The following is a 15,979-nucleotide window of genomic DNA, read 5'->3' on the forward strand; positions in this document are numbered from 1 at the left end:
TGAGTAGGAGAGACGTTAATGAGCATATGAGCCCTGTCCCCAAGGAGCTCACTGAGGGAGAGACTCCACAGTTCAGGCAATATAAAGCAGACAGTCGTGAAAAGGCCGAGCTCTTGTTTTACAAGCAGAGATTGTGGAGTATGTGCCCCTGTGGAATTTGTGGATGGGCTTCTAAGGACCAAGGATTGGTTGAGTTTCCATAGGCAGAAATGAGAGTGAGCATAGAGATATGAGGGAAACGAAAGGAGTTTCAGGTTGAAGAACAGCACAAGCAAACGTGGGTTGGCCAGAAAACCTACGGCATGCAGGAAGCAAGCCAGGGTCTGCAGACCCTGTGCCATGGCATTTCGAAGCCAGGAGCAGGGAGAGCTTGAAAGGACTACCCGAGGGCAGAAGCCATGGTAGCACACCATGGAGAAGGCTAGAGGCATGGGAGGGAGTTTCTAATGGGTTCTGAAGAGACAGAGTTGTGCTTTGTACCCCATTTCTGAGCCATGAGCCCACTGCTTTTCACCCCTGCTTTTGTGGTTGCTTCTTTCCTGATCCTAGTGGTGCCTGAAGACACCACATACTCCAAAGCACGGAATGCTCCAACACCAGGTCAAAACGGAAATTTGGAACAGAACTTTATCTCATTTTATTACCATATTTCACAATAATCCCCAAATAACCTTCAAGCACAGCACTACTTGAGGCAGGAGATAGAATACCTCAGATACAAAAAATGTGGAAGCTTATGAAAAATCACATTCAATTCTGACAGTGAAACCCTTAGAAAATCATAATCACACGTCTGAATGTGAAAAAGTGCACAGCTGTGTGCGTGACTCCAAATGGAAGTAAAGGGCTGGCACAGCCACAGAGCCCGCGCTCAGGGGGCTGGTGAGGCTTTCCCTGCAGAAGGGAAGGTGGCTTCCTGCTGAGCTTCCAGCCCCACCTGAAGGTCCCACGACTCGCGCTGGCTGACCTGTCCTCTTTTCCTCTGCCCCTCCTCAGCTCTCTGGTGGCTGTGAGCTGACAGTGGTGATCCACGACTTCACTGCCTGCAACAGCAACGAGCTAACGATCCGCCGCGGCCAGACTGTGGAGGTTTTGGAGCGGCCGCATGACAAGCCTGACTGGTGTCTGGTGCGAACCACTGACCGCTCCCCAGCGGCAGAAGGTCTGGTCCCTTGCGGCTCTCTGTGCATCGCCCACTCCAGAAGCAGCATGGAGATGGAAGGCATCTTCAACCACAAAGGTAGGAGTCAGTAGGGTGTAGGCGGCGAATGCCACTGGAAATGGCACTGGAGCCTTTGGTCTCCACGTCTTGGCTGCCTGTTCCTGTGTGTGGTCCTTCTTATCAACCGTGCCTCCCCTGCATTGTCACCAACTCACAGGGCGTCTCTAGTCCATCAGCAGCTGCAGTGGAAATGAGGATTTCACCTCTTACTCAGAAGTAACAAATGATCTCCTCACTTCCAAGGTGGTATAAGAAGATAGGACATCAGTTTAGAGAAGAAGTAGGGGGCTGTTCTTTTGGGCCAGTGTCATTCATAAATGGAGAAGAAAGAGAGGACCCTGCTGTCCTCCAGGTGATGCTGGACATAGGTGAGGGGAGAGCAGATGGAACTGAGTTCAGTGTCTCATCAGTCAGGTCTTCACATTGTGGACTGTTTTGTGAGTGATAAGTTCTAGAAAATCAGACATGCAGGCCCTGAGCATTTAACCACTCCAATCTTATAGCTGTGTAAACAAAAGTATCTCAGGATACCCCAGTTCCAAAGCTGCCTTCGTGGGGAGGGAATCAAATCAGACCCTGGGAGAGATTGGGCTCTGTGCCTGACATAACAGGCTCATGGACAGAACAGCAGCTGGCCTCCTTGGGTGACTCCTTCAGATACAGATGCCCAGAGCAGGACTGCTTTTGTGTGTATCTAGCTGGAACAATAACAGGTTCCTACAGCGGGACCAAGAGTCTCTATCCCGGACGTCCACCATGGTAGCCACTAGACAAATGTGGCTGATGGATGAACACTCGAGACGGGCTGGGCCAGTCTGAGAGGCTCTGCAGATACGAGGCAGAACTGAATTTTTAGTGTGAGAAAGAGTATGTAGTCATTTTGTAGCCATTCCTTATTGAAATGATCATGTATTTCAGAGTGTTAAAACAAGCTACTAAAATTAATTTACCCATTCTTGTTGCTTTTTAAAATACAGCTGCTATAAATTGTTTAATTCTGCATGCAACTTGTATTGTGTTTCTGTTGGACAGTGCTGGTTTCATTCGTCTCAGTGAAAAGCCAATTTGGGACTTTAAGTTCTTTTAAAAAACACTGGTCTGAACTTCCTTTTTTTTTTTTTGAGTTGAAGTCTCACTCTGTCACCCAGACTGGAGTGCAGTGGCATGCTCCTGGCCACCGCAGCCTCGACCTGCTGGGCTCCAGCGATCCTTCCGCCTCAGCCTTCCAAGTAGCTGGAATTACAGGCGTGTGCTACCACGCCTGGCTAATTTTTTATTTATTGTGGAGATGAGGTCTCGCCAAGTTGCCCAGGCGGGTCTCGAACCCACGGCTCAGGCAATCCATTCACCTAAGCCTCCCAAAGTGCAGGATTACAGGCTGAGCCACCAAGCCCAGCTTGGTCTGAACTTTCTAGGAAAGCACCAATTGGGTAAGAGTTTATAGGTTTTGAACCACACTGCACCACCATCTTCATTTTTCTGCAATACTGGCAAGCTGACAGTTTTTCCAGATTTGGGGGTATGCAGTTTGTTTTTCCTTCTGGAGAGAACATCATTATTCTGCCATATTCGGTTTCTTTTATTTTAAGTTGGAGCATTCCAGTTGCTTCTTCTCCCATGCATTCGCCATGACACTTTTTGCAGGCCACCCGGCGAGGGCTCATCATTCCGCTGAGCTAAGTGAAGCTGCACAGGATGCAGCCACTGATGAGTGTTTATCCGTAATTGCAGGCCTGACCCTGTTCCAGATCCCTTGGCCTACATAGAGTTTAGTGTCACATTGGTAAGAAACAGGAAGAATTAGGCTACTATTTCTCCAGGAATTTGAAGAGAGAGGCAAGAGAATTTTCAGATTTGGGCCAAAAACCAAAGGTGTCCACTGCCATTTCTTGCAAAACTGTGTGTGCGTGTGTGGAGCAGCGGTGGGCTTCCCCAACGTGGCACTGGAGTTTAGGTAGGGATCTGGGTTGGGCTGTCTTTGCACCTACTGCCAGAATGTCGCTAAAGTTGTATCATATAGGTAAGTCCTTGAGCGTGTGTTGAAAAGTTAAAAACAACTTTTTTCCTCAAGTTAGTCTAGAGGAACCCTGGTGAACTTGTGTGCTGCAAATGACGCTTGTTCTGAAAGATCTCTTCATGCTTATACCTTTCCTGTGGTGTGTTCCTAACTTCCTGGTGTTCACAATTGCGGGCTAGCCAAAGGGAGAGAACTAGGTAAGCATCACATGTGGTGTGACCTGAAAACTTCAGTGGAGGCTGGGTTTTTGCTTGTTGCTAAGTTGAACTTCCATTTTGGTTTCTTCTCTGGTATTCTTTGGCATTGTCCTGCCTGGAAAGGTTCTCCCTGCCCCTCACAAACCCTCCAATGAGGGTTGACCAAGAAGGTATTTTTTCAAGGAACAAGAACTATTGTGAACTAATGGCAGCCAGTGGCTAGGGGCTCAGAATTGTATCTTGTTTTTCCATTCTTTTTCTTGTACACACATGTTCCCCGCCCTCTCTTATATCCTGTATTGCAAGGAAACTTTTGGAAAACTCTCTAAGATTATGTGTTCCCTTATAGTGTTAGAACCAAGGCAGTGATGGACAGCACAGTAGTGGAGGGAAATCCACCCTTGGGTTTTTTGATGATCCTGTGACAGAAAATCCTATCCGTGTCCACGTCCAGGAAGTCAGGCAACTTGACCAGCATCTCTGCCTAGGAGACAGAGTCCATCATCGAAAAGTTGAGCAACAAGGGATGAGGATTTAGGAGGGGAGTTCAAAACCAGAGGGACTCAGGGAGCGAGAGGCCTATGCCACCTGGGAAGCAGGAGACCTTGGCTTTGCTTCTGCTCAGCCCACCTTCCCCCTTCCCCTTCTTCCTGCCCTCTGTGTGAAGAGGGGCACTGCCTTCACCCTTGGTGCAACCTCAACACATGCCGGCCTGCCGGTGCTCACATCCGCATGCATCCACCCATCCGCTAACTCCTTTTGAGCCCGTTTTCATTATTAGAACCATTCTGGACTTGAGGGATATGGTGGTAAGCAAGTTACACGTGCCTCTGTCTCTCACAAACTGTGACATGTGTCCTTCTTGTGACTGACTGGGACTCTTTTGGCAATATCAGATGAGCAAGCTGTCTTGCCTCTCCCACACTTCAAACTCATGGACATTACAGAACAGCCTTTATGTGTTTGTCCCTCCTCATTTGCTGTTAATCTTCAAGTTAGTTTCTTAAAGCTCTCCAATTCTTACTGCTCTGACCTTCCAGACAGTGAGAAGAAGCATATTCACTCATCTCTAGTGTCTAGATTTTCTCAGCCTTAGTGCCTCAGTGATTTTTTCATAACACCCTGGTCCAACTTATTCTTCCATAAATTTCCATAAGCTTCAAATGTAAAAAACACACCTATAAGGTCAAATGTCTGTTTATTTGCTTGTGAACAATAAACTATTTTAAGGATTGCAATAAGGTTATGAATACTCAGATCAGACAAAAAGGACCCAACATTCACCATAAGTGGTCCTCAGTTTGCCTAGTGGTTTCAAAGCTTTCCTAGACTTGGAAGTCTGTTGGACAATGAGAATACTTGAAATTCATGAGGACCAGTTTTCTTTTATGCAGTATATTTCCTTACAGTGATTAAGGGATAGGATAAAAATATAATTTATATAAAATGAACAAGAAATTTGGTGGCATGATTTATTTTTTTAAGGACATATTTTGTGACTGAAACTAGACTCACTGTGAACATTATTCCATTGAAAAATGCTTTTTATTTTGTGGCCATGCACCATGACTCGCGCCTATAATCTCAGCTGTTTGCTGCTCAGGAGGCCTAGGTGGGAGGAGGATTGCTTTTGAGCCCAGGAGTTTAAGACCAGCCTGAGTAACATAGTGAGGCCCTGTCTCTTAAAAAAAAAAAGCTCTCTATTATGTGGGAAAAGTTTGCTTTGGAAGACGGCAGTTCAGGCATTCTCTGTAGACAGCCAGTCTTGGTGTTTGATGGCTCCTTCCGGTCCTGCTCTGACTCACATTCCTCCTTTCTCACAGGATCTTAGTCATGAATTAAACAGACACTGAGTGTATGAAAATGGAATAAGGATTCAGCAAATCCTTGTGCTCAACCAGTCTTATTGTGTCTGTGGTTTATGCCGTCTGCCATTACCTCACACTCGCTGGGGCTGGGGCTGGGTGTGGAGATTTGTGATTGTGCCCCCATGGTCTCAGGTGCAATCGGCTGAGACCCACTGATCCCCCTTCTCCCTGGCACTCCCCTGCTCACGTCATCGCCTTTAATCTCTCAGTAAGTACGAATGGTTTTTGCCTCTCACTATCTTGTAAAACTTGTTACTTTTTCTGTTTATTAACTTAGTCTTGGTCACAGAAAATAGGCAAAAATACCAGAAATGTTTATATTTCCGTGGACTCTGATTCAAAATGTCCCCTCTGCCTTATACTACTCTTGCCTGAGCTGTTCCTTCGCCTTCTCTCCCCACCCAGAGCCGCCCTGTGCAGTGGTCCCTGAGGGTTCACTCCAGCGTAGGCCACCAGGAGAGCAGCACATGGAGCACCAGATGGGCATGGCTCCCAGAACTGGCCATGACCAGAATGGAAAATAGTCATGAAAAATAGAATTGTCTTTGTTGCTAACCTGGGCACATGAGTATCCCTTCCTTTCTGCAGGGTGCATGTATGGAGGCAGAGCATGAGCCTTTTTGCCCATTAGCTTGTTGAGGGTGAGGTTGGAATCAGTCCTTCATCTTGGGGAGGGCCTTGTATCCACTCACCGCTCATGACATCTGGACAAATGCTTTAGGACCTGTCTCTTGCACCACTGCCAACCAGAGTCTTGCGCCATGCAGAGTGGAATCTGAAAGGTCCCTCCCAGCCCCCATGGGATTGCTTTTTGCTAAAATGGGACTTTAAGAGAAAATCTTTTAGTAACAAGGGAGGCAGTAGTGGTAGAAGCTTTTGAAAGGAGGTGTTGAGTTTGCCAGGTGAGTTCTTCCTGTCAAGAGGCCTGAGGTGGGGCAGACGTGGATGGTCTCTCAGGCCCTTGCCAACTCTGGCATTCTAAGTCTTATTTCTTAGAAGTCCTTTCTGAATAAAAGCCAATTCAAAACTACCTTTTCCTTATGCCAGCCCATAATGTGATGACAGGTGGTCTTTTTGCTAGTGCTTTGATACGTCTAGAAGAAAACAGCCACTTAGAAAAATTAGCCTTTACTGCCCTAAAAGTTGTTCATACTTATCAACTTTTTTTTTCCTTTGGATAGTGTATAGTTCAGTACTTGCATTTTATACTGAAGAAGCTCAAAGCTGAGTCGTTTGCAGTGAATGAGAAAATCAAGGGAGGTGGGGAAACATGAGAAATAAAACCTCTTGCTTGCTGGTGACTTGAGCCTCTAAACCCAGGGGCTTTAAATCAGCATGCTCCATTTTACTATGGTAAAATCGATACCTAAAACAGTACCCCATGGTTTTCAGTTTAACACTACACTACAGAAAAGTGGGCGCTATCAAAATCAGTTCTGTCTCGACCAGACAGACTACAGTCATTAAAGAGAAAACATTGAGGTTGTCTTATAAATGCTGTGATACATGATTGCTATTAATAAAATAGGGCATTTTCTTTCATCTGAGCTAAAAATAAGAAAAGAGACATGTTTTCATTAGAAACTTCCTGAAATGTAGGCTCTTCTCTGGGATCATCCCTGGGCCTCCTTCTTCCCTTCTCCAAGTTCTCTCCAAAGTTTTTCTTGCCACCCTCTGGCCGTCAGAATAGTTGACTTCTCCACTCGACTGTCTTACCAACTTTCTGAAATCTGAAATAACCAGATTCCACCTCCCACCATCTCCCCACTTGTTCACCCAGAAACATAGCCAACCGGTTGGGCTGCCCACCACATTTTTTTTTTTTGAGTTGTTGCATATAACCTAAAATGTATCATCTTAACCATTTTAAGTGTACAGTCCAGTGGCATTAAGTACCTTTACCTTGTTGTCATTACCATCCATATCTAGAACTCTTCATCTGACACAACTGAACCTCTGTGCCCATTTAACAAAATTTTCCTACCATGCCCTGGTAACACTCTTCTGCTTTCAGCCCCTATGAGTTTGTCTGGGTGCCTCAAAGGAGCAAAATGATGCCCTATTGTGACTAGCTTATTTCTTATAATGTCTTTAAAATTCATCCATGTTCTGGCATGTGTCAGGATTCCCTCCCTTTTTAAGATTGAACAATGTTTTATTGTATGTAGATACATTTTGTCTATCCGCCCATGTACTGGTGGACATTCAGGTTGCTTCTGTTGTGAATAACGTTGCTGTGAACTTAGGTGTCCAAATAATCTCTTTTAATTATTTTTAGTATAGACCCAGAAATGCAATTGCTGGATCATATGATACTGTGGTCTGAATGTTTATGTTCTCCCAAAAGTTACGCGATGAAATCTAACCCCCAATGTAATGGTATTAAAAGGTAGGGCCAGCCGGGCTCAGTGGCTCAGCCTGTAATCCCGCGCCTTTGGGAGGCTGAGGTGAGTGGATTGCCTGAGCCCACGGGTTCGAGACCCGCCTGGGCAGCGAGACCTCATCTCTACAATAAAAATCAGAAAATCAGCCGGGCGTGGTAGCACGTGCCTGTAATTCCGGCTACTCGGAAGGCTGAGGCAAAAGGATCACCGGAGCCCAGCAGGTCGAGGCTGTGGTGGCCAGAAGCAGCCACTGCACTCCAGTCTGGGCGACCGAGTGAGACTCCAACTCAAAAAAAAAAAAAAAAAAGGTAGGGCCGGCTGGGCTTGGTGGCTCAGCCTGTAATCCCAGCACTTTGGGAGGCCAAGGTGAGTGAATTACATGAGCCCACGTGTTCGAGACCTGCCTGGGCAACTTGCCGAGCCCTCATCTCTACAACAAATCAAAAATTAGCCTGGCATAGTAGCACGTGCCTATAGTTCCAGCTACTTGGAAGGCTGAGGTGGAAGGATCGCCGGAGCCCAGCAAGTTGAGGCTACAGTGGCCAGGAGCGGCCACTATACTCCAGTCTGGTTGACAGAGTGAGACTCCAACTCAAAAAAAAAGGTGGGGCCGTTGGGTGGATCACAAAGGAAGAGCCCTTGTGAATGGGATTAGTACCCTTCAAAAAGAGGTCGGAAGGCCTCTTTGTCTGTTCACAGGTGAGACCACAGAGAAACCATCTATGAGGAACAGGCACTCACCAGGTACTCAGTCTGCTAGTGTCTTGATGTTGGACTTCCCAGCCTCCAAAACAGAGCAATAAATTCTGTAATTTACAAATTATCCCATTTGAAGTGTTGTATTATAGCAGCATGAATGGCTAAGAGATATGGTAATTCTGTTTTTTTAACATTTTTGGGGATGTCTTCTCCATTTTGTTAGCTTGATCTCAATAATATATTTCAAACATACTCTCTTTCTCTATCTGCACCACTACCTCTTGGTATCGGATCTTCCAACCTCACTTCTAACCTTTCTTTGTACCTAAAACATAGATTTGATCATAGTACTCTCTTGCATAGATTTCTTAATTAAGTTTCCATTGCTCATAGAATAAAATCATTTCCTCACATGTCCTACAAAGCCTTTCATCTCACACATACATGTGTGCATGCACGTGTACACACACGTGCACACACACTCACCCCCATCCCCACTCATGTACACTCCCTCTCTGCTGGGTGCTGTGCATCAGGTAACAGAGGAGGCTTTTTCCCTACTCACTCACCTCTAACACTCCCTGTCCCATTTCACCGAAAAGAAAAGAAAAAAATCCTAAAGGAAAAAAATATATCCAGTGGGTCTGTGAAGATGAGGAGAGAACAGAACGTGTGTTGGTCTAGTTAACAAGTATTTTAACTCAGAGACTGACCTCAGGGTAACTGAGAGAGACAGTCCTGTTGGATGAACTCCAGCAACCACTGAGGACCACAGGAGGCTGTCTAGGAACTCATCGTAAGTCCTTAAGCAGATTTTAACAGGAATGACAGTTGCAGATACAGAACAAAGCTTGCAAATGGAATAGTGGAATTGCAGACAGCACAGATTTGTAAACAGTAGGATTGTTGGAGGGACGCAGAGCAGCTCCTCATGTAGTGGATGCTGAGAGCTGGGGTAAACTGAGGAAATGGATCCTTGAGGGTCACAGAGGGCAGTATTAACCTGAGGCCTGTAAACATGGGGGATGACCCTGACTAGAGGATCACAGTGGGGAGTTTTAAGCTGTGGCCTGGGGTGATTCCTCTCAGCATTTAGTTTTAAGCTAAACCTGGGGCTATTCCTCAGCTGGAATACCGTCTCAGCAGGGATGCCAGTGGGGCAAATGAGTGCAATTCCATTGTAAATTTGTAAAGAACTTTTTGTAAGGTTCTAAGGGTTTTTGTGTGTGTTTGTTTTTAAAGTTATATACTTCATATAGACTTATTCCCTGGGGCTGTTACTCAGAGTTTCTAGAGATGGACACACTATACCAGGGGTTGCTTCTCAGAATCACTTGTAATTTCGTAAAGTGAATGAATAAAAGAGCCCAACCCCTCTACCTGGAGAGTAGAGCTTCATCACATCAGATTCTAGTGGGTAACCACTGGTATCACCACTATGTGAATATAAAGTTAGGGCGTGTTTCCAGTAAGGCCCAAATTACAGTGCATCTGCCCCCTTGTGTCCTCCCTCCAGGGCTGTTCTCCTCACCTCACCCCTTTCTGCAGCCTCCCTGGCTAAATGTCTGGGGCCTGTGAGGTCACAGCTCTGCCTGCTCACGGGTGTCCCACCACCTCCCTTCCCCTCTGGATGTAAGGAAGCCAGGTCTCTCCCCTCAGCTCCCAGGTCCCCTCATGTCCCATTGTACAGACAAGGCCATGCAGGAGTCTGCCAGAGGCCTGCCGGTAAGGCAGGGAAGACTCAGAAGGTTGCCAGGTGTGTCCACTCTCCAGGACCCCAAGACCAGCAGGGGGATACGCCAATACGGTTTCCCTGCTCAGAATACAAGCAGTTACCAAGGACTTCCTCACCCCCTCCAGCCTACTTTCCAGATCTTAGGACAGCATCAGCCCTCGTCAGCCCAGAACAGTTGACAGAAACAGCATCTCCTTGTCAGGGCTATGGCCTCATCCTTTGCTCTCACCTGGACTGTCACATCAGGATGGAGGTGTCCAGGGCTATCCAGTCTGAAATGGCGCATGGGCGGTCCAGGCTGAGCCATAGAAGCCAGACCCAGTCCCTGTTTGAGTCAGGTTCGTGTTGCAGACTCAGCTTCTCAGGCTTCCCTGTTTCAAGAGCAGCCGCTCAGACAAGGACACACACATGGCCACCAACACAAGGGAAGCCCCGTGCTGAACAGAGAAACTCCCCAACCCCCACCATTAACCAAAACACAGCTTGGCAGAGACTGGGGTGCTTCCCTACCTGTCCAGAGGTCTCAGGCCTCTAGCACTTCCCCAGAAACACTAGAATATTTCGGAAGACCTGGTTTAAATGTGTTCGTCCTGATCGTGCTCTTTTCCAGTCCTACAATGATGTACGCTAAAGGAGAGTCTAGGTCTCCTTAGATTCATATGAGACCGAAACTACTTATGACTTTAAATGACCTAATAAGTTTTCAAAAAATGTAGGGTGTTAAAAAGACTTTAGTGACATTTAAAAATTTAGTTGACTCTGTTGTGAGCCTGGTGTATTTAGACATCTGCATTGTGCCAAACTGCTGATGTTATCAGAAGGCACACCCCAGGCACACTATTGCATAGACATTTCAAACCCGTATCTGCCCACATGTTCTTAAAATATATATGCTGGAAGATCTATATACAGTTTTTTAATTAACTTGGAAAAGAGCAATTTTATTCTGTTTGAACAGCTGCTAATATAAATCTCTGTGGGAAGAAAAACTGAGGAACATGGCGTTACACCAAGAATTAAAAACAAAGACATTGTCCCTCTCCTGAGCACTGTGTATTCAAGACTGAAAGATCAGTCCAAGACCTGTGATTAAGGAACGTTTTCCATGTAGCATATAATTACGGAGCCACACAAGAGGGCCATTACTCTGTTGAATGCTTCATGTTTAAGGTATTTTCATGTTCCAACTTTACATTAAAGTATTTATTAAAACAGGAAAAAAACATGAGCAGGTATTGACACTGTCCATATTAGATCATCGCAAAATTATATATATAGCAAGTTCTAAACACTGAATGAGAAACCATCTTCCCACACTTGCTTTAAATGGCCATGGCCAGTATTTAGGGAGAGCAGTAGAAACATCCAGGAGCTCACGTGGAAGGTGAAGCAGCCTGCTTGGGATGACTCATGGGCCAGGCTGACACGCTGTAGGTCCAGGATGTCCATGTCCACTCCTGCCCTGCGCTCTCTGGAAACCAATTCCTCAGCTGCCACCTTTCACTGTTTTGGAGATATCAGACTTTGCTGTTTATTACACACACTGGGAATTCTCTTTTAAATTTGTTCACTCTCATTAGCATTAGCAGATGTGAAAACTTACCAAGAGGTGAAGTGCTTGGTACGAGATGTGTTAAAAGTTCAGTGTGCTATTTTTTATTATGTTTCAAAAATGAATAAATACTATACATGAAGGGAAACAACTGTACAATTCCACTAGGGTGGGTTTGAGCTTGCGTCCTGATAGTGTTTATCATCATGGCTCTGAGGACACTTGATAAAACAGCAGCCAAGCACCCATCGAGAAGTTTGTGCCGGACTAACTAAAGTGTGGTTTGGCTTTGGCCGAATATTCCTTTCTCTGTCAGAGAAGTGTGAGATGAGATTTTGTGATTATATTGTGATCTTAGTGCTGACTTTCCCATAAACAGAACTTTTGATAGATTTGACTATAGGTCCTAGTAGCTGAGCTGAAATTCCTTACATGATTCTGGCTAAGTCTGAAGGAGCAGGTTTTAAAAGTCGAGTCCTGTGCCCCTGAGCAAATCTGATGGACGCTAGCTTCCCTACTCCGGGAAAACGTACATAAGCACAAAACTTTTACATGAAGTCTCAGACACCCCACCCACATTCACAACTTTTTTCTAAATAAGAGAAAGAAAAACAAATTGTAATACTTATAAATTAATTTTAGATATTTTCCATAGTTCAAAAATAAATCATAAAGAGGTAAAAACTGAGAAGTCTGGTTCCCCCAAACCACTTGCCATGTATAGAAAGCCATTTTTACTCATTTCTAGCTTGTACTTCCAATATTTTGTTAGGCAAATGTAAAGAAATAAATATATATATTCATCTCTTCCTCTTTTTTCTGACATAAAAGGTGGCATATTTTGCCCTTCACTTTTATCACTTAACTCCATACCAATTCATAGAGACCTGCTGCATTCTTTTTACAGATGTGTCGTTTCCTGAGTGCATGTAGCTTCGTTTATTAACAAGTACATTCATGGGGACTTTTGGGTTGGTTCCTGTCTGTTAACTATTGGTTGTTTTTTTTTTGTTTTTTTTTTTTTGAGTTGGAGTCTCACTCTGTCGCCCAGACTGGAGTGCAGTGGCCACTCCCAGGCACCGCAGCCTCAATCTACTGGGCTCCGGCGATCCATCCGCCTCAGCCTTCCAAGTAGCTGGAACTACAGGCGTGCGCTACCACGCCCGGCTAATTTTTTGATTTATTGTAGAGATGAGGTCTTGCCAAGTTGCCGAGGTGGGTCTTGAACCCGTGAGCTCAGGCAATCCACTCACCTCAGCCTCCCAAGGCACGGGATTACAGGCTGAGCCACTGTGCCTGGCTATTTTTTAATTTCTATATGAGCTGTGATATTTGAGCTATGTGAACCCCTTGAGTTTTCTAATTTCATCCTACTTAGGGGAAAAAAATTGTCCTCTTTGAGTGGGTCACTCTTTAAAATCATTTATATAAATTAAATCATGAGTCTCTTGACTGAGGAGTCAAGATATTTTTTTTTAGTTGGAGTCTCACTCTGTTGCCCAGGCTGGAGTGCAGTGGCACGCTCCCAGCCACCCCAGCCTCGACCTGCTGGACTCAGGCGATCCTTCCGTCTCAGCCTTCCAAGTAGCTGGAAGTACAAGCGCATGCTACCATGCCCAGCCAATTTTTTGATTTGTTGTTGAGACAAGGTCTCACCAAGTTGCCTGGGTGGGTCTTGAACCCGCAGGTTCAGGCAATCCACTCATCTTGGCCTCCCAAAGTGCTGGGATTACAGGCTGAGTCATTAAGCCCGGCCGGAGGCAAGATTTTGATGAACATTTTCCCACAGAACTTTGTACGAGAGTGTGCAGTGAGATACTTAATGTACATAATATCTCACCAAAATTATTGAATTTTTATTTTAGATTTGGTCAAGCGGTCCAAATTAGGATTCTCCACATAAAAATAAATGGCAGTGGTTTTCAAAGAACAAATAACTCTCCTTCCCTCAGCATGTGTATAAAAATAGCTTTTCCATACACAGTTGCTTATAATGCAGACTACGGTGTCACCTCTGAGAAATGCATTCATGAGATGGTGCTGTCTGTGGTTCTCCTAATGGGCCCTAAAGTCTCCATATAATCTCTGTATTTTCTGAAGGATTCAGTTTCTCATCACAATTAATTTTGAAAAAAAATGATTTAAAAAACCCTCCCAGATTGCCTGAGCCTAGGAGTTTTAGACCAGCCTGAGCAACATAGCAATGCCTCATCTCCACAAAAAAAATTTTTAAGTTAGCCTGGTATGGTGGCTTGAGCCTGGGGTCCCAGCTACTTGGAAGCTGAGGCAGGAGGATTGTTTGAGTCCAGGAATTTGAGGCTGCAGTGAGCCCTGAGTATGCCACTGCACTCCAGCCTGGACAACAGAGTGAGACCCTGGCTCAAAAAAATAAAATGAAAAACCCTCCCAAATCTAACTAACTTCCTTCTTTACTGACATTACGGGGGCGGGGGGGGGGGTTGGGGGGGACAGAGGAAGGGTGCAAAGGGGAAAGGAGACCAATCCATGAGCTCTCCCCTTCCACAGCTGGCTCTTTCAGGAGAAGGTCCACACTCCTCTTTCTGGAGTTTCTGGATTCAAGTTGGGCTGTGTATAGCCTTCTGAGACACTTCAGGATCTGAAATGTTACACTGTGGTCTAACCAACAGTGACTGGAAAGTCGAGGCAGATTGCTCATTAACATTCTATTCAGAGGGTCATGATTTTCCTGAAACTTTTCTAGACAAACATAGGACAGGGGACCCGGGTGTTTGTTATTTGTGAGGCCTTTTCAGACATTTGAAGGATAGTGAACAGGCCCATTTGCCTTGGCTGCATTTCAGGGCAACTCTGGAATTCTTTATTATTTTTCATTGTCAAAAAAGGGAGCCATGTGTGTTCAGTCACATCTCTTCTCTCCCCCACCCCTTTTCATGAGTCCATAGAACTTTGAATTTACTAGAAGAAAAGAATATTAAAATTCTGTTCTTAGACATAGATTTGTTTTCTTCTGTCTAAAAAATAATCAGTCCTGGAGGATAGCGCAGATTGTTATCAGATGGAGAGAAAGGGTATATTAGCTAGGCTGCCATAACAAAATCCCAGAGCCGGGGGGCTCACACAGCAGACATTCATTCTCTCACAGTTCTGTGGGGCAGAAGTCTAAGATCCCCAGGGGTCAGCAGGACTGGTTTCTTCTGAGGCCTCTGTCAGTGGCTTGCAGGTGACTACCCCTTTGGTGCCTCTCCATGTAGCCTTCTGGGTGTCCCAATTTCCTCTTCCTCTAAGAACACCAGTTAGATTGGATTAGGACCCATCCCAGAGCCTCATTTTAATTTGATTACCTCTTTAATCGTCTTGTCTTCAAGTATAGTCACATTCTGTGGTACTGGGGATTAGAACTTAAACATACAAATTTTGAGGGGCTACACTTCAGTTCATAACAAGGGGATTGTTGTAGCCTTAACACATCATCAGTAGTAACACTAGGATGTGTTGAGGACTTGCACTGGCCAGCTGTGGTTCTCTGCATTTCAGCCTCAGGATAACATGCAGGTGTACACTGGTAGCGTCCCCATTTTATGATAAGAAAAGGGACGCACAGGGAAATTACATAACTTGACAAAGCTTAGTAGGTAATGCAAAATGAGTTTTTAAATCAACAGGCTTCAGAACTCAGGTTCTTAACCACTATGCATACTATAGTTGATACAAGTTGGGAGAAGCCTTTGGTCCAGGAAGGAAGGTGAATCCTCTAGAGAGAAAATCAGTTGCCCAAGGCCAGACAGTATTTATGGAAGAGCTGATTCTAAAAGCTGGTGTCCTAGGTTTATGATAGTCAAAACTGCTCCCATATGGCTTTGTGCAGTCCTGAGAGGCCTTGAGCTGTCCAACAGTTTCTCTCTATGAAAAGGGTCAATTTTCAGTTTTCCCATTTGAATTATGATATAATAGTTCCAAATACATTTCACTGCCTGAAGAAGTCATCTTAATGGGAATCTTGTCTTTTTTTTTTTTCTTCATCTTCTTGGGCCACCTTTCTCTTCTCCCTCCTCCATCAGTTAATCACAGAACTTTATTCACAGTAGGTTCAAGTTTGTTATGAGTGAGTAAATGGAAGAACCAATTACGAAGTAAAAACCATTTTTTCTTCATCAGTTTGCATCCAGAAGTAAAAAGTTTTTGCTCCACGCTTCATATCTGCTCGTCTTCCCAAAATCAAAATCAGCTGCTTGTCTTCTTTGCTCTTCTGCCTTGAAAGAGCTAAGGAATTTAACTTCCTGTCCATCTCTCCATACCCACTCACCCCCATCCCCCACCCTCCTT

At 45.0% G+C, this 15,979-nt stretch overlaps 1 protein-coding gene across 1 annotated transcript in view; it reads left to right on the forward strand.

Annotated features, from left to right (window-relative positions):
* The window catches only part of TRIO (trio Rho guanine nucleotide exchange factor), a gene marked incomplete at its 5' end in the record, with an annotated part of 131,255 nt that overhangs the window by 39,342 nt on the left and 75,934 nt on the right, over positions 1-15,979 (forward strand). Inside the window, one exon of the mRNA XM_008054359.1 lies at positions 997-1,240. Within this exon, the coding sequence (XP_008052550.1) occupies positions 997-1,240 (244 nt within the window). The remainder of the gene's footprint in view (positions 1-996; positions 1,241-15,979) is intronic.

This window comes from Carlito syrichta, unplaced genomic scaffold (assembly GCF_000164805.1).
Source record: "Carlito syrichta isolate Samal-C Ts95f unplaced genomic scaffold, Tarsius_syrichta-2.0.1 Scaffold289800, whole genome shotgun sequence".
Lineage (NCBI taxonomy): Eukaryota > Metazoa > Chordata > Mammalia > Primates > Tarsiidae > Carlito > Carlito syrichta.